Raw genomic sequence first — 21,295 nt, forward strand, 5'->3', positions numbered from 1 at the left:
ATGCTCTGTAGTTTGAATAAGTTTATGCTATGTAGTTTGAAAATTTTCAGTCATATTCCTTTATAAGATATGATATGAAAGATACGAAAAAAAAAAAAAAGGAATATGAAAATTGTTAGATGAAGATGACTTCCACAATACGACTTCTACAATGGTACGGTATTATCCACTTTAAGCATAAACTTTCGCGGCTTTGCTTTGAGCTTCCTCAAAAGAAGATAATATTCATTAATTATAAACCCATGATCATTCCTATGATCATTCCCTTTATCGAACTCAAAAGAAGATAATACAATTTTTATGCTACAATTGTTTCTCTAGCAATTGTAGCATAACCCCCTCCAGTTTCTTCCTTCCCTCGCTCTAATCTCTATAATCTCTCTGTAACTTTCACAAGTTTTAATAACAAAAACCGACACCTAATATGCATACTAAATAAATCTGGTGGATGGAATCATATTGAATATTTGACAAGAGATTCCGTACCTTGATAAAAAACCAATCCTTGTTTACCAACCACATTGTCTAACCAAATCTAATTCTCTTGATATGTTCCTTAAAAAAATCCGATTCGTGTAGAGTCTTCCCCCAACTAAAGAGAAAATATCGACCTTGAGGGGTTACTCAAGATATGCATATCTAACTATAAACTATACAAAACTAAAATTTAAGAAGCCACATTTCTTCTTCCTAGCATAAGCTTTTATATAATAAAGAGGTACATCATCCAAATACCAAGAATTTAAAGGTTTTTCATGAATCCAATACCTTGCTGATGTCGACTACGCTAAGCGACCAACATAGCAACTGTTCACGCTGCCTTATCACTCAATTACAGTTCATCCCTTAACCCTGCATCGAATCAAAATCGAATAGGTATTAAACATTTCAAATTGACCACATCTTAACGAAGTACTACTAACCCAGGCTCTCTGAAGAGATGTCGGCCAGCACTAGACGAATAACTTGAGCAGCATATAAAACATTTGAAATCAGATTTTAATTTTTCCTTTTGGAAAATTCAAGGCAAATATATCAATAACAAAACAGGAAATCGGCTAGAAATGTGAACTCAATTCCTTTTAACTCAAATCATCTATCATCTCTTTGTCTTCAGCCATTATAATTTCCATGTCTCTAACATCTCGCTTTAAAACAGTTCCAAGTCTAGCAATGGCCTCGGTCTGCTGCTGCAATACCTGGCACACGACATGTAGATGATGTTGGTTAATAAATCAGACAATAACACAACTGCATTTAACAAAATTCTCACTAACAAATCATTATACCACATTTTTCTTTTATTTTTGAAAGACTGTCAACACAATTTAGGTAAACCTCATTATGTTTATTTTCAGCAAAACTTCGAGTGAAAAAGCAGACTCCAAACACATATACGCACCTCCTGCATATCAGCAAGACTCTGTTCGTGTATTTTTGTCGAACCTTGAAGATAGATAGAATTACCAGCACCAGAGCCATTTGCTTGACCACAAGTAATTGTAAGCAAATTTTTCACCCTCCTCGAAAGCTCTGCTCCAGATCCTCTCAACTGAAACATGTCCAAGAATCTCATTACGATAAACAACTTTTTGGGTAAGTAACATATTTTCCCCTAGTTAAAATTTTAATTCTAGTTTATCCTCCCATTGACTTGATAAAGAAGAAGACAACTTGCCCTCCTACATGGAAACTAAATTCATTTTTAAGGTATATTATAATGGTAGACAATAATATCATATTATAGTAAACATTAAAAAGCAATAAAAGATAATGTAAATACGATGTTCTTTAGAAAGAAAAATTAAAGCACTGATTCTAAAATTTCAGTCTGTTTCTTTTTGCTGAATGATAATTGAAAATTTTATCAAGTTATTTAAATTTTGCAATAATTTACATGTTTAACAATGAGGATAAAGTTGAATTTGATTCAACTATGGAAATGCGCTACGAATTCCGTGCATGGATATTTTCAGTTTTTGAAATTGAGGTAAAGGGGGGGAAGGATACCTACCTGTCTTGTTATCAAAGCTAACTTCTCAGCCAATTCAGCCTCCCCTGTCATTATAGGCACTCGGCAACCCTTACTTTCTAGCGCCTCCACAACTCTCATCATCTTTAATCGAACAAAAGGGAAAATATAAAATAGAAGCACTTTGGCATCAGTAGCATTATGAACATTTTGTGTGTGTGTGTGTTGGGTGGGGCGGAGGGAAGGAAAACATGAAGATCACATCCTTATCATTCTTTTTTCTTTTTGGCCCACTGATTATAAAAAATAATACATACTCTCAAAAGACGCCTTTGAAGACCTTGCTCCTTCTGTTTCAATCTTTGGATCCAAGGTAGAGTATCAGCTAGAAAATGCCTCTGAAGCTGTATAAAGCAATCGTCAATTAAAAAAAAAAGAAATTAAAAAAATTTATCCTCAAGGAAGCATCAGATTACCGTTTTGACATTGCTTTGGGTCATCCGCAGTCTCTCAGCATCAGAAAGAATGACTTCATCTTGAATCTGTATTAACCCCAGAAGTGTCAGTGCAACAAACCAGGCTGCTTCACTCAGCAAACACGAGGACGTGTGAAAAGGATAATACACTTAAAATGGGTTGCACAAATATTACTCTTTTAAGATATTTTCAGATGTTAAAAATATTTTTATAAACAGTAACAGAAACAAAACAGATTCACTATTTGACAACTTTTAAGAACATTTCAATTGGAATAAAAAAACTTTCACAAGGCATGCTGGAAGCACACGCAGAAGCTAATATGGCACAGCACTTTCAGCACACGCAATAGTGATAGACCATGGATATTTCCAATTTACATATGCCCTGCAACTTGAACATAAAGATAATCGTACTCATCCAAGAACATATTAATAATCTTGAATGAAAACATAAAACCAGTCACTAGGCTATTGCATTTGTTCCACCAACATTGATGGATTAAATAAACATAATTGGCATCCTATCAAACATAACTTGTGTTCTCCCACTTAACAGTTTTGAATGTCAATTACACAAGGACCAGAATTTGTCACAACAATTAACATCCAAAAGGGGCAGATACAGTACAGGCACAACGGAGGCAATACCTTAGCGACATTTTGAATCTTACTGATATTTATGAGGAAAAAGTTCTATATAAGCACATTAGGACAATCTTGCTTGCTATTAGAATTTTATTTTTGAATAATGCTTACACTTTAATGTGTACGGTTATCATGAATTTAATTTTTTTCACTATAACCGAAAGTATAAATTTACTTTAAAGAAAATTAAATCTTGTGTATTTAAATAAACTATAAAATTTTAGGTCAAGTTTAGCCATTCAGTAAGTCCAAACATGATTATCTTAAATAAGTTTTATTTATGTTAAAGGTTATCAAAATAATTTTTTAAGGGAAGCTATAATCATCGAACTATATATTTATTTCAAACCTATCGTTTTTCTTAATTAATCATTGAGTTCGAAATAATAATAATTGAGTTCGAAATAAAATGAATCCTTAATACAGTGAAAAAGGTGAACTAGAAATATAATTGCATCCATCAGTACAATCTCTCAAATGTAACTTTGGATCAGCCACCTTATGAACTCTAAGTATCTAATCAGATCCATGACGCAGGTTCAAATTTATATGTATATGGTTAACATTGCTTAAGAACACGCCTGCAAATCCATCATCGTTGATGGAAATAACTACAAAAAGTTTGATGCTGAACAAAAAATATGCTAAAACTCATAGAGCATAATCAAATATGCAAAGATATTGAGGACATACACAAGTTTCAAGCGCTGAGACAAATATTTTAAAATATAATCAAAGAATTTCGCAACACATTTCGCAGTAAATTGAAATACCTTCAATCGCTGAGATAAATCCTTAAAACCTTGAACAAGCTGTGGCCACAATCGCTCTCTATCAGCACTTTCCATGCCTTCAAGTTTTGCCATAGCCTCAGCCCACATTATCTGGCAATGCAAACTATTATCCGCACTTAGTGTAGAATCCGATGATAAAAAGACATACAAAGATATGAAAGTTCTTCAGACGTAAAAACACGATATACGGAACTCACATCCGACACACCAGCAGGTTTCGCCCTATATTGAGGATCAGTTACACTGAACAACAAACGCTGCAAAATAAACACAAATATCAACTTCCTAGCAACTGGAAATGATGAATACACAATTTTCTAGAACTTAAAAGAAAGTTTATAATATTCTTCCTCACGATTATCAATTCTCAAGTGTAAGCGAGGGTAAAAACACAAAGGCACTACGATTCCAGTCGAGAACAGTAATACAAACCTTGAAAGCATACTTAGGGTTTCCTGCGTCGTCCTTGTAAGCCTCAACAATTGCCTGATGCAGACAATACAATCAAAATAAACGGCTCAGACACAGAAGGAGAAAGGAGATATTGCTAGTTCTTGCCAGTTACTTTCAGAAACGTACTTGAATATCTCGATCTGCCATGGAGAAAGGAAGCGGTGCCACCGGGGCCATCTGAGTGGTCAATTGAGCATTTGGAAATGGACTGGACTGAGGCGCTGCAAACGGAGTCTGGAAACCAAATCCTGTTGCTGCTGGTAGCTGAAACAACGGCGATTGCTGCTGCTGCTGCTGCTGCTGTTGTGAAGGCTGAGAAGAGAAAGGAGTGGAGAAAAGAGACGAGCCGAAGCCGGTAGCAAAAGACGACGAAGATGGAGTTCCAAAGGCAGGAGTTGAGGAAAAGTTTCCAAATGCGGGGGATGCCGATGGAGTTCCGAAGGCCGGAGTGGATGCCGGCGTGCCAAAGGCCGGAGTTGATTGTGGAGTACCGAAAGCCGGAGTTGATTGTGGAGTACCGAAGGCCGGAGTTGATTGTGGAGTGCCGAAGGCGGAGGAGGAGAGTTGAGCTCCGAACATTGTGCTTGCAATGGAGAGTGAAAGAGAAACCCTAATCGGTCTCAAAGGGAAAGCGCCATTTGAGAGTTGAAACTCGTGCTCGACAAGGTGCCTCTCTCAGATATTCAGAGTCGGGGGGTTTAAGTGAGAACGATGGGGCACTCAACCCTTTTGCCGCATCTTACTTTCCGGAAATTTTAGACATATTTGGGAATTATTTTTTAAAAATATAAATATAAATTTCTGCCAAAAAAAAAAAAATAATAATAATTTAGTATAAAAAATTAACCTTTATAATTATTTATTCAATTAAAGTATATATTTATTATGATTAATTAACTAATTAAATTAATATCATAGCAAAGACAAAAAATATATATATATATATATATATATATATATATATATATATATATATATTATCATTCGGCATGTAACTCAATGGTGCTCCTCGATGGTTATTCCGAGGATTGTCTTGCTCAGATCAAGGAGGTTTTGTTTAATAGAGTAGTGATTAGATTATATTATTTATTGTATGAAAAATTCCTAACTATTAATATAATCTAAAACAATATGATATTCAAGAGGATCGTGTTCGAGTAACAACATAGAAGGTGTATAGTATATGAATAAGATTGAATGTCTTATCTGGTTAAGACTATTAATATAATTTAGTTTGTAATTAACAAATTTAAAAAGAGAGATAAAATACTCACAAATTATCACTCATTTTTCCGGTGAAAAAGCATATAAAAAGCTTTAAATTACACTATTATCGGCCACCTTAAAATAACTATGGATGAATTCTACCCACATTGATAAGCGCCAACCATGCTGAATTTTGCAAAGCTAGAGGTCCTGGAAAACTAATTTAACGAATGATTTCAACCAAGAGCAGGATGAATAACTTATAGATCGAACTTGAAATCTAAGATGGTCATTCTTAGATCCCAAGACGACTCACTCTAGAATTAGCTCAATCATGACTAATATGATGAATCGAATTTAACATCAAACCTAAAAAGGTTTGAAAGAAACATAACATCTAACGGTTTCAAACACAAGTTTACCATATTACACGCCTTTAAATAGGTCAAACGTATCACACATGTATTATTATCATAGTTCATCAGGGTCGTGAAGTAAGCGTACGTAAATGAAATAAACGAAGAAAATCGAAAGAGTAGATCATTCTCATTCATTTATCATAATAATGTCAGCAAACATCACAAGAAAAAATGAAGGGGAGAGAAGAAATAAGCTGATAAAACCTTGGGAAGGAGAAACAAGAGTTGAATGACTTAATTAATCTGCAGGTCTAAATTGATATCTTTATTAAAATAGTGTACAAACAAGATATTCAAAACCTTATCCCAAAGTGAAAAACATGCTCTAAATCAGTAAGAACATGGAACTCCAAAAGATTTCCAGCTGATATAGAAATTTTCAATTCATAGCATTAGAAACATAAATCATCTTAACACGACGAGACCATTATCGACTCATTCGGCTAATGTCAAACGTAACTATCATAACAAACCTTGTCCTATGTTCTTGGCCACTGTGGTATTCTACAAATACTTCATCAGTACACGGAGATATATGGAAACATAGTTGTTTTAAGCAAAAAGGGGAAAAAGAAATTTGAGTCGAGTCGGAAGAGGGTAACGCTATCAATGGCCGACTAGTAAACCCACTAATTACTTGATGTTCTAGCTATGTGCTCGAATGAGATGAACACATAGATCTCCATCTTTTGATGGTGTAATAACCAAGTCTACCATTAGTGAATATTGTCCTCTTTGGACTTTCTCTTGTAAGCTCCTCTCAAGGTTTTGTTAGGGAATGGTTTTCATACTCTTAAGAATATTTGGTTCCCTAGTCCAACCGATGTGGGATCTCACAATCTACCCCACTTTGGGGTCCAGCATCCTCGTCGACACTCGTTCCCCTCTGCAACCAATGTGGGATCTCACAATCCACCTCCCTTCAGAGTCCAACGTCCTCGTTGGCAATCGTTCCCCTCTCCAACCAATGTGGGTTCTCACAATTCACCCGCTTTAAGGACTAGGGTGAAGGGTTCTCACTGGCACTCGTTCCCCTACTCAATCAATGTGGGTTCTCACAATCCACCCCCTTCAGGGCCCTGCGTCCTCGCTGGCACACCGCCCGGTGTCCACCCCCCTTCGAGGCTCAGCGTCCTTGTTGGCACCCCGCCATGTGTCTGGCTCTGATACCATTTGAACCCCTTCGAGGCTCAGCATTCTTGCTGGCACACCGCCATGTGTCTGGCTCTGATACCATTTGAAACAGCCCAAACCAACTGTTAACAAATATTATCCGCTTTGGGTTTTCCCTTCTGGTTTTCCCTCGAGATTTTAAAAAGCATCTGCCAAGGAGAGGTTTCCACACACTTATGAAGCTTCGTTGCCCTCTCCACCAATGTGGGATCTCACAATCCACCCCCCTTTGAGGTCCGGCGTCCTCACAGGCACTCATTTCCCTCTCCAATCGATGTTGGATCTCATAGATGGACTCCAAAGTCCCTTCAGTCCCGATCCAACCCTTAGAGTCAATCACATAATAAACCCAAAGAAGAACTCACGATTCACACAGAACATATAGCAGAGTGCCTATAGAAACTCAAGTGAACAAAAGAGTGCACGAATGCCCAATTTCATAAGAAAGTAGACTAACTTCAGAGCCAAGCTATATTCCACCTTGAGAATAGGCAAACAATGTACATAAGACCAATAGAAACAGGAACGTATGAATAATGAAAACTTGCAATGCATTCCTGGATGTAATGGTGTGCGGATGACAATCTGTAAATGCAACATTCATCCTCTAGATGAATGAATTCAGTTTAGTTTCAAAATGCTCTTCACATTCATATGATCACAGCCACAAATCCTTAACAACCAAGGAAGAAAAGCAGACAATTAACTTAAAATTATGAAGATTTAATCTATTTTAACAATCAACTGAAAATCAATAGCGAAAACCAAAAAAGAGACATGTCTTTCTCTAAAACTTCAAAATTATAATCCATAAAAACAGTGTATGTATCATGATTTTGGGGAAATTAGTAATCCAACGGTTCAAACTGTGTGTTAATACGAGAACAAAGTCAAATCGAACAGACCTACTTCTTAGTGGATTTCTTCTTCAAAACCGCAGGCTCCGGCTGCTGCGGCTTAGGGTATTTTTCAGCCACACTAGGATCCAACCATTTGAGCGGGTGGAGATTAAAGAAAGGCCAATTCGGAACAGTAATCAACGTGGTGAGAATCACACCGCCGGCGTAAACCAAGATCATCGTCCGAAACGATCCCATAACATAGCCAGTCGAAAAGGCCCCCACGGCAAATGCAAGCAACATAATCTGCATCATCTGCTCCGCAAGCTTCTGCCCTTGCCAATCCATCTGAAAAATGGAAAAAAAAAATGTTAGAAAATCGACAGATCGAAACCAGCGGAGGGGCGTAGAACATAATTCGTCGATCAAAAACAGGTAGTCAAGGAAAATTACTGAGAATTCGAAAGGAAGATTTAACTATAATGAAAAGACCTACCTACTTGGAAAAAAGGAAATCGTTTCATACCGCTATGAGCAAACATTTAAGAAGATACAACCCAAAATAAAGGGAATCAGAGAGAGTAGTAACCTTAAGGCGAATTTGGAGACGACAATGTGCAGTTCGAAGGGTAATGATCCGCCGGAGGAAATGAGCGGAAGAACTACGTCAATTGTTTTGAGAAATCAAAGGAAGAGCGGTATGTATTTAACGGTTCTGATTCGGAAGAATTTAGACGTAAGATCTCAGCCGTCCGCTGAATTCGCGCATCTACTCAACCAGTAAAAAGACAAAAAAAAAAAAGGTAGTAATTTACCTTTTTGTCCCTGAGTTTGGTTTTGAGGTTCGCTTCTATTTCTATCCCGACTCTGTTCAATCCTTGTCTCGCTGGTCTATATTGAAAAAACGAAAATTATTCATGAATTTTCTTGAAAATAATATTTTATTAAAAATAAATATATAAAAAATGGAGAAAAATTCTTTTTCTTAATTTTTGTTTTAATTTTTAACTGAGATACATTTTCAATTAGATTAGTTGAATTGTTGTTAAATATACATTTATGATTTAATTATATATACATATATTTTATTTATTTTTATTATTAATTATATTATTATTTATTCTTCAACATTTTTTAAAATAATTTTTAGCTATTTGAAGTTAATTTTTTAAAATATATATTAAAATTGTGTCCAAGTAAAACAACATTCTGGTTTTACTAAAAGCAAAAACATAAATGATCTACTTAATTCAATTTAAAAAATTTATGATTTTATTTATTAATTAATAAAAATATTTTGAATTAAAAGATTTTGTAGTGTTTGGGTCTAAAAAAAATTAACTTCTCTCGGCTTTCCCTCAAGAAAAGAGGCTCTCTTGAGAAAAAGAGTAGAGAGATCTCTCCCCTCGGCTTTCCCCCAAGAAAAAGAGTGGAGAGACCTCTCCCCTCGGCTTTCCCTCGAGAAAAAGAGTGGAGAGACCTCTCCCCTCGGCTTTCCCCCGAGAAAAAGAGTGGAGAGACCTCTCCCCTCGGCTTTCCCCCGAGAAAAAGAGTGGAGAGACCTCTCCCCTCGGCTTTCCCCCGAGAAAAAGAGTGGAGAGACCTCTCCCCTCGGCTTTCCCCCGAGAAAAAGAGTGGAGAGACCTCTCCCTCCAAGGTTAGCAGTCCTATCTCTATAGAGAGATAGTTAGCAATCTTCTCTTAACCCAAGGATAAAAAAGACTCTTGATAAAAGCAAAAGACCTCCTCACTCATTTTACATCTTAAAACAAAGACAATTCATATCTTCAAACAGAGCTTTGCCTTATAATAAGCCTAAAATTGCAATCAACTACCTTGCCATTAATTATCAAATTTTTACGGTGAAAGAATCCCGAACAAAGTCACCTGAGTCGATGATAAAGAAATGGATGAGTAAAAAAGAAGAAATGATTTGTAGAACTGTTGGCATAAAAAGGAATAAAAATCCAAAATGAACTTGATCGAGGATTCCATAAACTACAAAGTTAAGAGGCATTGGATACCGAACAACTCAACTCGTTCTAATATTTGACTTAAGCAACCAAACTCTGCTTTAAAACCAAAAAAGAAGTACAAAATGCGGCAATAATATTGGATCAGGATGAAGCACCACTGCGGAGAGCTTGACCCTTCTTGCTTTTACTCGTTGCCAACTGGGTCTCAGGCTGCCACCACAAAACCAAGCATTTATGAACAACCCTTCCTAAACACCATAATATATACAAATCTAATACAAATTTTACCTCTTTCTTCACAGGTTCTTCCTTTTCGGACAAAATAAGCTCGATGTGGCATGGAGATGACATATAGGCTGCACAAGAAAAAATAGACACCAAACGTTCCAGATAGTTTATGCAATGATCAAACCCAGAAACAATTTAGTGTTGTTCTTTTTGAGATCTTAAGGAAAAAACATACGGTTAATTCTTCCGTGAGCACGATAGGTACGACGTCTTTGTTTTTGTGCTTGATTCACCTGGATGTGGGATACAATGAGAGAATCAACGTCCAGTCCTTTCACCTGAATTAAGAAGATACCATAGTCGGTCAGAATTGTTATCAAAAACAGGGATGGCATAAGTAACAAGGAGAGAAGGTTATACGTACTTCGGCATTACTCTCGGCATTCTTAAGAAGATCTAGAATGAATTTTGCAGACTTAACAGGCCATCGTCCTTGACCATTTGAGTGCCTATTTTTTGCCTGTGCAGTTCGTCCTACTCCTCCACAGAAACGTCGGAATGGAATAGCCTGCTTGTGGGCAAGAACATCCTCCAAATACCTCTTTGCCTTGGCCAAGGGCAACTTCCTAAGGGCGTGTGCAGTCTCTCTAGTATTCTACAGACAAACAAAATGATGGTGGATGCAATAAGTTAAAAACCAGGTAACAAAGGATGCATTCAAGAAGTTTATACAAGCTGTAAAAAATTCAATCAATTCACAATGACAAGAATGAGAACAGCCACACCTTATTATAATAAAACAGTATGAAATTCTACTATGAGAATGTTAATTGTTACAATTAGATCCATGTTCTATGTCGATAAGCTATATTATTTGTGTAGCATCATTTACTGAACCTTCAGCAACTAGCTTTACAGAGGTTCACCCAATAACAATGCATTCAGTTTCCCTGAATTTGACGAGAGCCACCATTCACAAAAGGCAACAGAGCCCTGCTTTTTGAACAGGTACATTTATCAAGATAATTCTTAGCAAAATGGTGATGCCCCACATAAAAAAGTCTATCGAGGATCACTTCTTCAATGTATATCAACTTATTTTCTCAAACTTTATGTATACAACCTTTTTGAACACTATGATATAGTAAAATTGTAGCACAATTTACTGAACCTTCAGTGATAATTACTACAGAGGTTCACCCAATAACCATGCACTTAGTTTCCCTGAAGTTTACGAGAGCCCAGTTCACAGAGGCAACAAAGCCCTGCTTTTTTCATCAGGTTACAAGACAAGTCCAATTTCAGAAAATCTTACATAAACGTAGTAAATTTTTCCAATTTCTACATAATATCTAGTATGTATAATATAAAATTATTTTAATAAATGGTCATCAAAAACAATTTACTAACATTTAACCCGTGTTGTTGTTCGAGTCAAACAAAAAAAGGCCTATCAGCAATAAAATTTTAGGTCCCAAGTACCATCATCGATATAAACTTACAACAGACAGTAAATACTATAAGGCTTATGTAGCATCATTTACTGAACCTTCAGCAATTAGAAAAACAGAGGTTCACCCAATAACGATTCATTCAGTTTTCCTGAAGTTTACGAGAGCACTATTCACAAAATAGGCAACAGAGCCCTGCTTTTTTCATCAGGTTGGTTACAAACTTACAATCAGCCCCAGATAATTATCAAATGCACAACATAAAGTCAGATAGTGCAAAATTAAAACTCTTGTACGCACAATCCAAAAACTATCAACCATGACAGCAAGCAGCAAAGATTATGTAGCATCATTTACTGAACCTTTAGCAATTATTTATACAGAGGTTCACCCAATAATGATCCAATTCGATTTTCCTGAAGTTTACAAGAGCACTATTCACAAAATAGGCAACAGAGCCCTGCTTTTTTCATCAGGTTAATATCAGACAGTCATAAAATAATCACATTCACGCCATCAAATATGTAGATGACATTACTCTTAATCCAAAACATTAACAACTATAAAAATCTACATATTTGCACAGAATTGGCGGGATTTCATTCAACGAAGAAGAACTATGAAATGAGAAAGAAGTTAAAGCAGCTAAGTTACCTTGAAATGGACTCTGAGGTCGGAGCCTCGAGCTTTGCAGGCTGAATATAAATTATAAACGAAAAGCATTAGATTCTGAACTTCTAAGTTTCTAACAGAACTTCAGAAATAGTTCAAATCATAACAACTGCATAACGAAAATCAATATGAAACGAAAAAAAAAATACAAATTAAGAAGAACAAACTTACACTTGGTGATGTTATCCGGCTCCCTTGAGTACTTAACCTGTAAAAGGGAACATTAACATAAATCTGAATTCAGAAACTTGCTAAGCTCGTGGAATTTCAAGCATTGTACAGATAATAAGAAGTGAAAAAGGAGATCGGAACGCTGCAAGAGGAAATGTACCATGGCGGCGGATGCTAAATCTTCACCTCTCTGAACCAGATTGAGTCCTCCTGCAAGCAAGAGTACTAGGAAGACGAAATTCGAGTTTCTTATAGTAGAGAAACCCTAATCGTGAACCGCTGAACACGGACTTTATATTGGGCCAGGCTTACACGGCCCACTATCATTTTTCCTCTATCCGTTATTTTTATATATATAATTTTAATTAAATTGAAAATTGGGTCAGAAAATTAGAATTTATTGCTTTCCATTTAAAATTTTCTCCCAACCAAATTTATAATTTAATTTCAAAATTTTAAATTTTGTGTAACCATGGACGCTCGACCCAGGCCCACCATTAGCGGATATTCCCTTTTGGGCTCCCCTCAAGGCTTTAAAATGTGTCTACTAGGGAAAGGTTTTCACACCCTTATAAATGATGTTTTGTTCTCTTCCCCAACCAATGTGGGACATCACAATCCACCCCCTTCGGGGCCCAGCGTCCTCGCTGGCACTCTTTCCTTCCTTCAATCGATGTGGGACCGCCCTCAAATCCACCCTTCTTCGGGGCCCAGTGTCCTTACTTGCATACCGCCTCGTGTCTACCCCCCTTTGGGGGAAAGCGAGAAAGCTGGCACATCGTCCCGTGTCTTGACTCTAATACTATTTGTAACAACCCAGACCCACTGCTAACAGATATTGTCCTCTTTGGGCAGGGTAGTCGCATTTATTTTCTTAATCTTAGGCTAGAATATGATGTTTTTAATTTAAACGTTTATTTATTTTATTTAGTTTTTTGTTGTGTCGTTTTAGAGTTGTTTTTAAAACACGTAAGTCCATGACTGTGTTTTAAGCTAAATGTTATGTTTTATGAAAGTTTAAATGAAGTATTTCCGCATTCATGTTTATGACATATATACAGTAACGAACTTAAATTAAGTAGAAAATTTCAGATAGTTAGATTTTACTTATTATTTATGTATCTATAATTTGTTTTTGTATGACACCGTTTAGCTCAACAACTCCATCTCTAGTTAAATCACACGAGAAACAAAATTTTTTATATCAATGTATTTGTTGCGTCCATACATGATAACGTTCTTGTATAGCGTATTGGTAGAACTATTATCATATGATATGGTGAGACACTTGTCAAAACGAGAGGTAATTGCCACTATATATCGATTATAGAAACTTCAAAATTAAATGTACTTTATTAAAAACAATTCTACGTTAGGCAGCCTCTAAAAAAAATTTCATATGAATAAGGAAAAAAACATGTTGGAAGGGCTCGTGTTGGTCTATTAGGATAGTCTTAGTCTTAAGAAAAAAGGAGTAAGCAACGTGACCATGTTGTAGGGGATGTCGGGCCATCAGATGGTGACCAACTGAACTCTTATACTTTCTCTTCTTCCTTTCTCATTCTCCCTCGTCCTCTCGTGGCCGTCCTTTATCCGTAGTCATTTTTACCTTTCACTGTCGTCGTCACAAGATGTTGTCACTTATCGTCGTCTTCCCTTCATTAATAGATTTGAAAATAACTAAAAAAAAAATCATAATAATCTCCCTTTACGATAAGATAGTGGTGGGTTACACACTCCTCGAAAGTCTCTCGACTCTCTCGTCTCGCAACGAGTTCAGCTCTCATATTTAGTTGCCAACGATTAAGATTGAAACCCTTGTTGAAGATTGTTGGGACGGAGTCCACATTGGCTAATTTAGAGAACGAACATGAGTTTATAAGTAAGGAATATATCTCCATTGATACGAGTCTTTTTGGAAAATCTAAAACTTAGGTACATAGCTGAACATTATGTTCACAGTGAACAATATCATACCATTCTGGAGAGTCAATATCATTTTCAGAAAAAGAAAATCTTCCATTAAAATAAGATTATTTATTTGCAACTATTTGTGGGCCCTAAAATGTGTTTGTTGCATTACTTAGGAAGCAATTTCTTTATCCACCATATCTTTGGTAGGACATATTATAATAAAGTAGCACATTAACTAACCTTCACTTTCATGTATTTAAACCATATTTCAATTATATCTTTGAATTTAAAAAAAAATTTAAAAAAATACTAAATAACTTTACGGTTAGTTTAAGATAAACCGTTAAAACTTTGTTTCAAAAATATTTATGGCTTCGTCGGACCTTAGATAAAGTTTGTCTTTGTCAATCGAACACAACTCATGCGAAATCTAAGTTTGTTTGGCCACACATAACTAGTGCATGCATGTTCAATCGTCTGCGACTCTATCTGACTTGCCTCTACACTAGGTCAAGTCATCCAACTCGAACTTGCCGCTATTTGGGGTCAAGGTGTCTAACATATAACGTTGCATCTCATATTCTCATCTTGATTCCCAACAATTTGACATTCACGACATGATATCATCTCAAGTTCAAAATGTCATCGACCATTGTAGCTTATTCGAACATGTCCATCGAGAATGGACCCACGTGTCGTTCATGTTATCGGGGTCCCCAAAATATCCATCCATCCATTTGGGTTCTATCGAGGCATGACTCCTCTCGTATCCACGCTAAATCATTTATGGACTCTGTACCTGATAGTTAGTGCATATATCAACCTCTAACACATGGGCAGGGGTGCAATGTCTGCACACCCATCTCGTCTGACTCTGTCTTTGAAGACCAATTTCAAAGAAAGTCACCTGAGACACTCGTCTTGCAACACGAGGCCTCGGTGTGACATACGTATGTGTCATAAGGTATCTTACTTAGGTCACAAGGTCTAGGGATGGTGGAGAGTTGACACCATGTCTCCTCGTAAGGTACATTCTGAGGCATTTTTTGGCATAGTAGGAGTAGACATGATTTTGGTGAATGGTCATATGGTCTCGTGGACCGTCCGTCCAGTATCTGGTTGACATAAAATTTGACGAGTTTCAAACTTAACTATAGAGTCGCATGCCCAAGCTCCTTTTAGATTCCCGATTTTTGAGGTTAAGGCTTGGGGCACTACCTAACCCTTTATCACACCTATCCTTGACCCTTTTGTCTACTTGTTGCCTCTATCTTGTTTATGCCTTAGTTTGACTCGAATGCACATCTATTTGGTGCATTAGATAACTGTCCTCCTCGGTCGCATCATGACACTTGTCTATCTTGGCGCTCATATAGCTAGATGGACGCTACTTGAGGGTCATCGCCTTGTCTATCACTATGTTAGGATCACTAGCTACTCTCTTCAAAGGACAGGGGCTTGCATCGTGTGTGCCGCTTGATAGACTAACTAAACAAACTCGATTTTTCTGTGTTGACCTAAATTTTGTCTCACATTTGACGTTTTTCATTAATATTGTTCTCTTGGTCTAATTTTACTCGTAACATTAGCGCAATTTTCTCATTAAGATTTATAATTTTACTTATTGTTAAAAGATGACTATATATATATCTTAATTTGAGAGTAATCCTTTTCATTTTATCGGAGATTTGTTCATTTAGCTTCCATACACGAAAGTACTTTTGGCGTTAAGCTAATACACACTCCAACTATTTTGAGCTACTAAAGCAATTATTATGTGAATCGTATCCCACATGGTCCCTGATGCAAGCACTCGGTGTAATCGATGTAATAACGTCATCCGTACTCTTTTGCCACCAACCGACCCTTTACTTTTCAACCTCACCGTTTTTCATTTAATTTAGTTTTGGAAATTCGCTGTATTTCAAGCCGAATTTATGTGAGATCCCACATCGGCGTGAGAGGGAAATGAAGCATTCCTTATAAGGGTGTGAAAATCTCTCTCTAACAGACGCGTTTTAAAATCGTGAGGCTAACGGCCATACATAACGGCCGAAGAATATTTTCAAAAATTTTAATAATTAATGCAATTTTCCATTATTTATTATTATTTTTTTTTTTTGTAAATATTATTTATTTGCAATGGATTGATTCTATTACATTAAATTTGATTTTTGTCATTATTAAAGCTATTAATTGAACGGTTGGCATCAATATGTGGGATCACTTTCTCCAACCCTATAATCAATAAACCTTCGCTTTCATCCATTTAAAATATTTTGTTTGATTATTATTTTAAATTATCAACCTTTTTTTTTTACATTTACGCGTATTTAAAAAAATAAGGAAAAATTTAAAAAAAAAAAGAAAAAAAAAAAAAAGTGAACACGACCTTTCGAGTTCGGAGAAGATGAGTTGAGTTTTTGGAGCTCTTGTTTATGATATTTCGGGCAATAATCAATGTCGTGATAGAACTAGGTCAGTATGAGAAATATCACTCGATATTAGTCAATTCTAAGAGATTCGTAATGTCATTTCATTGAGAGGGAGCGATCCCGTGCTTGTTAAGCTACTAACTTCATGTAGTCCCTTGCCGTTTCTGGAAGCGTTTTGAGCAAGGAATAGTTTAGGATCCATTAATTGTACCCACATAAGGTCTCTTTATGACACTATATTTCAGGGCACGACTCTACTACTCCATCTCTTGACGGATCGTTATGGATAACTGTAGTCTCATACTCCTGTGATAGGTTCACTACCAATCTCCATTTTGTTATACAACTCGTGAGGAGTGACCTTCGTAACTATTGTCATACTGCAAACGCTCGCCCCTCTTTGAAGCAAGTTCGTGATTAGGGGTGAACTAGCGAGCTCGTTCATCGTCCCTATTATGAGATTCTTGTGAATTTTCGTGCTGCGTACATCTTAAATTATTGGCCATGTTTGTTATATTGTTACGCTTTATACCCCGGAAGTTTTATGACATACTATGTACCATAAACCTAACGCGTTAGTTGCAATATTATAAAAACTAAATTTTTATTTTGCTTAAAAAAAATATCGGTAACTTTCAAAATTTTCAATAATGCCATTAAATTAAAAAAAAATAAAAAATACCTTTGAATTTTCAATAATTATCTTTTTAATTAAGAAAAAACACCATTATTATTAAATATCCATAAAAATTTAAAAGGATATTTTTGAAATAAATATTATTTTTCTAAAAGACTTTAAAAAATATGGACAAAGTGCAGCCGGTTATTATTTATTTATTTATTTATGAATTTATGTATATTATAAATAATCCCCTGCGTACCAAAAAGGTCACAGTAAGTCACTGGTTGCAAGCATCCACCTCGTTTCTTGCAGAGCAGTTCATGGCCGACGATTCTAAGAACATCCTCCAGTGCCCCGCTCTTCTCCAGGTTCGTTCCGGTTCCTAACTGAATCCTGTTCGTGATTTTATTTCAATTCTGAGGACAAATTAATAATCTCTGCACTGCGCCTTCATTACGTTAATTACTCGCGATCGTTCTAAGATGAATTAGTTTAATCAAACACGGTTTATAAAAATCGCTGAAGATTAGAGAAGTTTAGAGCACTTGTATTTGATTGCAGTATATACTGGAAGAGAATTCGTATCCGAGAGAGCACGAACAGTTGAAGGAACTCAAAGAAATCACGTTAGAAACGTTCAAGTCCCGGTGAGATTTCGATTCTTCTTACGATTTAGATTTTTGTGATTTCGATCCGTTTGGATTAGATTAGGATAGACTTAGAACGATCGATTCGGCTGGATTGAGTTCGATAATCGTGTACGAGAGTGTTTTATGATTTTGGAAGAAAATTTGGGGATTGAGTTGCAGGAGCGTGATGAGCGTACCAGCGGATCAAGGATTGTTTCTATCAATGCTTCTGAAATTGATGAACGCAAAGAAAACGATCGAGATCGGCGTATTCACTGGCTATTCGCTCCTTACCACTGCGCTAGCACTGCCCGCTGATGGTCAGGTACGCCCTAGATTCCCCCTCAATGTTCATCGCCATCATCCGCTGCTTAATTTCGATTCAATTAGCTTAAACTATCATTTTCCACTAATTCCTTTCCTTTTTCTTTCCTCAAATGCTTAAATTTAGTTTATCTATATTAAATAAAACTTAAAATTACTTCGTTTCAAAGTTAATTTTGATCGAAATTAATATATTTAATTATTTTATTTAGATTACTGCTATTGATATAAGCAGAGAATCATTCGAAGTTGGCTTACCATTCATAAAAAAGGCCGGAGTTGATCATAAGATCAATTTTCTAGAATCACAAGCATTGACTGTCCTCAACGATCTCCTCAGTGACGTAAGTCGTTATGTTCAAGGAAAAAGAAAATGACATAAATGATTGTCGTACATTTAATTTAAAATACAATAAATTCATAGTTGATACCAAATTAAATATTATGTATTTTTTTCTTGTTGAACAGGGAACCAAAGGAGAATTTGATTTTGCATTTGTGGATGCTAATAAAGGAGAGTACATTAAATATCACGAATTGCTTCTGAAATTGGTGAAAGTCGGTGGAGTAATTGCTTATGACAATACCCTATGGTTTGGAACAGTGGCACAGAGCGACGACGTCGTTGATGAGAAATTAAAGGCTAGTAGAAACCATATACGAGAACTTAATGCTTTTCTTGTTAATGACTCGCGCGTTGAGATAGCTCTCCTCTCCATTGGAGATGGCATCACTCTCTGCAGACGTATTGAGTAAGTTTCTCATTCTTTCTATCTTTAAATTTTTTTCACAAAATTTATAGATATTTGTTTAAGATCAAAATACGGAGGTCTCGATTTTACAAAAATATCGAAGAAAATGTATAAAAGAAAAAAATATTTAAATTATTATGTGAAAATAATTAATGGGATGAAATCATTTACTCATTATATATGTGGGCCCAAAGAGAGTGATGTATTTTAACTTTGTCCTAAGAAATAGTTTATGATCGAGTCAACTATATGCAAATTGTAAGTCATGAATAATTCAGACCTATGATCGAGTCTCGGTCACGTTTGAGAGAGTATTTAGGAAAACGTGTGCGAGAAAATGCAATGAAAACAATTTGTAAGAAAGCAATAGTATAGGCTCAAAGCAAATAAGCAATAACCATGCTTTGATAACATATAACTTATGTAGGAAGAATTGACGATTAGTCACACCCCTATGATACATTTGGGAACATTCTAGTCTTGGCAGACTAGACATGATTTTGGTGAACAGTCATCCAACCCCATGTTTACACAATAGGAATAGTAAAGACATGTGGCCATGGATAGCACGTCCTAGGCAAGCGTGACTGGCACATCTGACACACGACCACAAGCAACATTCCTTAGACAGGCATGACTATGACATCCTCCCCATTTAATTGGTTGACATTCCTATCAACTGACTCTTCACAAACTCAGCGATATAGGATGAGGTTGATTTCAAGTCTCCTATGACATCCTCCCCCACTCCATTGGTTGATATCCCTGTCGACTAACTCTTCACAAACTCAACGATATAAGATGAGGTTGATTTCAGGTCTCCTGTGACATCCTCCCCCACTTAATTAGTTGACGCCCCTATCAACCGACTCTTCACAAACTCAAAAATATAGAATGAGGTTGATTTCAAGTCTCTCGATGGGCTTTCAGCTGATCTATGCTTTGAGCAGTCTCTTCCAATCTGTCGGGAACGGTTGAAAATCACTTCTCGGTTCCTCGACTCTGCACCCCTTTCTCTATCAGAATTTCTCTACTTTTTTCGCAGTGGAATTCTTCTTTATGGCAAGAGGTTCTACCACCTCTTTCTACTTAGTGTGTTCTTGGTTAGGATAGTAATGTTTCAAGTTACTAACGTCGACAATAGGGTAAGTCCGCATCCATAGGAGCAATTGAATTCTATATAATCATTATATATAGAAATGTACGTTATTATATAAGTATATCGATGAACATATTATGAGTCATGATCATGAGATGCTAGTATAATAGTAATGTTGACCGTGCATGTATATGATTCATGTCATGATATGGTGCTATGATACTACTCTTACGGATAGAAATACTAGCCATACAAGAAATTATGATATTACATGAATAGGCATATGACAATATGTCACGAATTATTTTGTGTCTTCTTATTTGATGGTACCTCATGCATATATATGTTTACGAGCTATGATAATTAGAGGATATGAAGAGGTGGTGATATGGCCCTTGACGTTTTTGTAACGATGCGATTTTCTGTTTAAACTTGATAATATGGTCACGAGAGAGAGTGACGATATGACCCTCCTAAATTTTAGTGACGGTATGACCAATAGAGGAAAGTTATGGAAGGAAGTCTTCATGCATAACATGCTCGTATCTATTTGCATTTTTCGACCTTAATAATGACATCATTTACTAGTATTTTTATTTATAATATTTAACCCCTTAACAAAAATGTTTTATTTTTCAGGTAAGAATAAGTGCAAGCAGCGTGGATGATGACGACGTTTGATGCAAAGCCATGAAAATCATATCCATTTTAGATTTCCAGTATTTTCTTTTCGAACCTTTGAACTAAAGAGTTTGTGTTTCATTTTAAAGAACTTATTTAGTTTATTTGACTCGGACCTGTTCTAAAAAAGTCGAGGCATTTCAAATTGTTCGAGTCGATTTCATGATTATAAGTTCATTCCATACCGGGCCAGACCAGAATAAAGTCCTGGTGGGGAAGTTATAAACACCTTTCCGTACTTGTAAAACGTTATTTTTCCTCTAAATGCTAGAACTATGTTATATTAGCTTTTTAAATGTGATGTTTTTCTTTAGGATTATAAATAACTACATGTTTCGAAATTCACATTCTCTAAAAAGAA

General features: G+C 36.1%; 4 protein-coding genes and 4 non-coding genes across 9 annotated transcripts; 1 reads left to right on the forward strand and 7 right to left on the reverse strand.

The window, feature by feature from the left end:
• Positions 1–680: 680 nt before the first annotated feature.
• On the reverse strand, positions 681–5,075 carry LOC111802620 (nuclear pore complex protein). The gene is made up of 9 exons (XM_023687054.2): positions 4,470–5,075; positions 4,323–4,376; positions 4,088–4,147; positions 3,870–3,980; positions 2,449–2,514; positions 2,290–2,376; positions 2,015–2,116; positions 1,403–1,552; positions 681–1,199 (listed from the first exon to the last, which is right to left on the reverse strand). The coding sequence occupies exons 1-9, from the start codon at positions 4,920–4,922 to the stop codon at positions 1,083–1,085; spliced, it is 1,200 nt and encodes a 399-aa protein (XP_023542822.2). The 5' UTR covers positions 4,923–5,075; the 3' UTR covers positions 681–1,082.
• A 2,848-nt stretch (positions 5,076–7,923) lies between these two features.
• LOC111801961 (signal peptidase complex subunit 1) lies at positions 7,924–8,712 on the reverse strand. The gene is made up of 2 exons (XM_023686211.2): positions 8,570–8,712; positions 7,924–8,328 (listed from the first exon to the last, which is right to left on the reverse strand). Exon 2 carries the CDS (start codon positions 8,326–8,328, stop codon positions 8,047–8,049), a length of 282 nt encoding a protein of 93 aa, XP_023541979.1. The 5' UTR covers positions 8,570–8,712; the 3' UTR covers positions 7,924–8,046.
• Positions 8,713–9,912: 1,200 nt separating this feature from the next.
• LOC111801780 (large ribosomal subunit protein uL22y) lies at positions 9,913–12,754 on the reverse strand. Its single transcript, XM_023685935.2, has 7 exons — positions 12,639–12,754; positions 12,479–12,515; positions 12,290–12,330; positions 10,609–10,839; positions 10,420–10,522; positions 10,245–10,312; positions 9,913–10,166 (listed from the first exon to the last, which is right to left on the reverse strand). The coding sequence occupies exons 1-7, from the start codon at positions 12,639–12,641 to the stop codon at positions 10,098–10,100; spliced, it is 552 nt and encodes a 183-aa protein (XP_023541703.1). The 5' UTR covers positions 12,642–12,754; the 3' UTR covers positions 9,913–10,097.
• LOC111802794 (small nucleolar RNA snoR74) lies at positions 11,059–11,187 on the reverse strand. The gene has a single exon (XR_002816328.1). It is a non-coding gene; the product is annotated as a small nucleolar RNA snoR74 (small nucleolar RNA).
• Positions 11,333–11,459, reverse strand: LOC111802792 (small nucleolar RNA snoR74). Its single transcript, XR_002816326.1, has one exon. It is a non-coding gene; the product is annotated as a small nucleolar RNA snoR74 (small nucleolar RNA).
• LOC111802793 (small nucleolar RNA snoR74) lies at positions 11,711–11,840 on the reverse strand. The gene has a single exon (XR_002816327.1). It is a non-coding gene; the product is annotated as a small nucleolar RNA snoR74 (small nucleolar RNA).
• LOC111802791 (small nucleolar RNA snoR74) lies at positions 11,975–12,105 on the reverse strand. The gene has a single exon (XR_002816325.1). It is a non-coding gene; the product is annotated as a small nucleolar RNA snoR74 (small nucleolar RNA).
• A 4,910-nt stretch (positions 12,755–17,664) lies between the features above and the next one.
• On the forward strand, positions 17,665–21,220 carry LOC111801779 (flavonoid 3',5'-methyltransferase). Of its 2 annotated transcripts, XM_023685934.2 has the most exons (6): positions 17,665–17,817; positions 18,011–18,096; positions 18,259–18,403; positions 18,615–18,746; positions 18,871–19,154; positions 20,893–21,220. In XM_023685934.2, the coding sequence occupies exons 1-6, from the start codon at positions 17,680–17,682 to the stop codon at positions 20,894–20,896; spliced, it is 789 nt and encodes a 262-aa protein (XP_023541702.2). In that variant the 5' UTR covers positions 17,665–17,679; the 3' UTR covers positions 20,897–21,220. The 2 variants fall into 2 exon arrangements, with proteins under 2 accessions (XP_023541702.2, XP_086982987.1); XM_087126861.1 differs by lacking the exon at positions 20,893–21,220 and having other exon boundaries at positions 18,871–19,159.
• Positions 21,221–21,295: the final 75 nt, after the last annotated feature.

Source organism: Cucurbita pepo, chromosome 9 (assembly GCF_057944985.1).
Source record: "Cucurbita pepo subsp. pepo isolate OVF chromosome 9, ASM5794498v1, whole genome shotgun sequence".
In the NCBI taxonomy this organism is placed as follows: Eukaryota; Viridiplantae; Streptophyta; class Magnoliopsida; order Cucurbitales; family Cucurbitaceae; genus Cucurbita; species Cucurbita pepo.

What these genes read in the sequence shown, in the direction of transcription:
- LOC111802620 (XM_023687054.2), bottom strand. Translation starts at nt 4,922, where the DNA reads ATGTTCGGAGCTCAACTCTCCTCCTCCGCCTTCGGCACTCCACAATCA. An exon ending in CCCAAAGCAATGTCAAAACG is followed by an intron (nt 2,377 to 2,448) that starts GTAATCTGATGC and finishes TGCTTTATACAG; the next exon opens with CTTCAGAGGCATTTTCTAGC. An exon ending in TTCAAAGGCGTCTTTTGAGA is followed by an intron (nt 2,117 to 2,289) that starts GTATGTATTATT and finishes GTTCGATTAAAG; the next exon opens with ATGATGAGAGTTGTGGAGGC.
- LOC111801961 (XM_023686211.2), bottom strand. Translation starts at nt 8,328, where the DNA reads ATGGATTGGCAAGGGCAGAAGCTTGCGGAGCAGATGATGCAGATTATG.
- LOC111801780 (XM_023685935.2), bottom strand. An exon ending in ATGCCGAGAGTAATGCCGAA is followed by an intron (nt 10,523 to 10,608) that starts GTACGTATAACC and finishes TTCTTAATTCAG; the next exon opens with GTGAAAGGACTGGACGTTGA. An exon ending in AAGAACCTGTGAAGAAAGAG is followed by an intron (nt 10,167 to 10,244) that starts GTAAAATTTGTA and finishes TTGTGGTGGCAG; the next exon opens with CCTGAGACCCAGTTGGCAAC.
- LOC111801779 (XM_023685934.2), top strand. Translation starts at nt 17,680, where the DNA reads ATGTATATTATAAATAATCCCCTGCGTACCAAAAAGGTCACAGTAAGT. An exon ending in TTAGAAACGTTCAAGTCCCG is followed by an intron (nt 18,097 to 18,258) that starts GTGAGATTTCGA and finishes ATTGAGTTGCAG; the next exon opens with GAGCGTGATGAGCGTACCAG. An exon ending in CACTGCCCGCTGATGGTCAG is followed by an intron (nt 18,404 to 18,614) that starts GTACGCCCTAGA and finishes TATTTTATTTAG; the next exon opens with ATTACTGCTATTGATATAAG.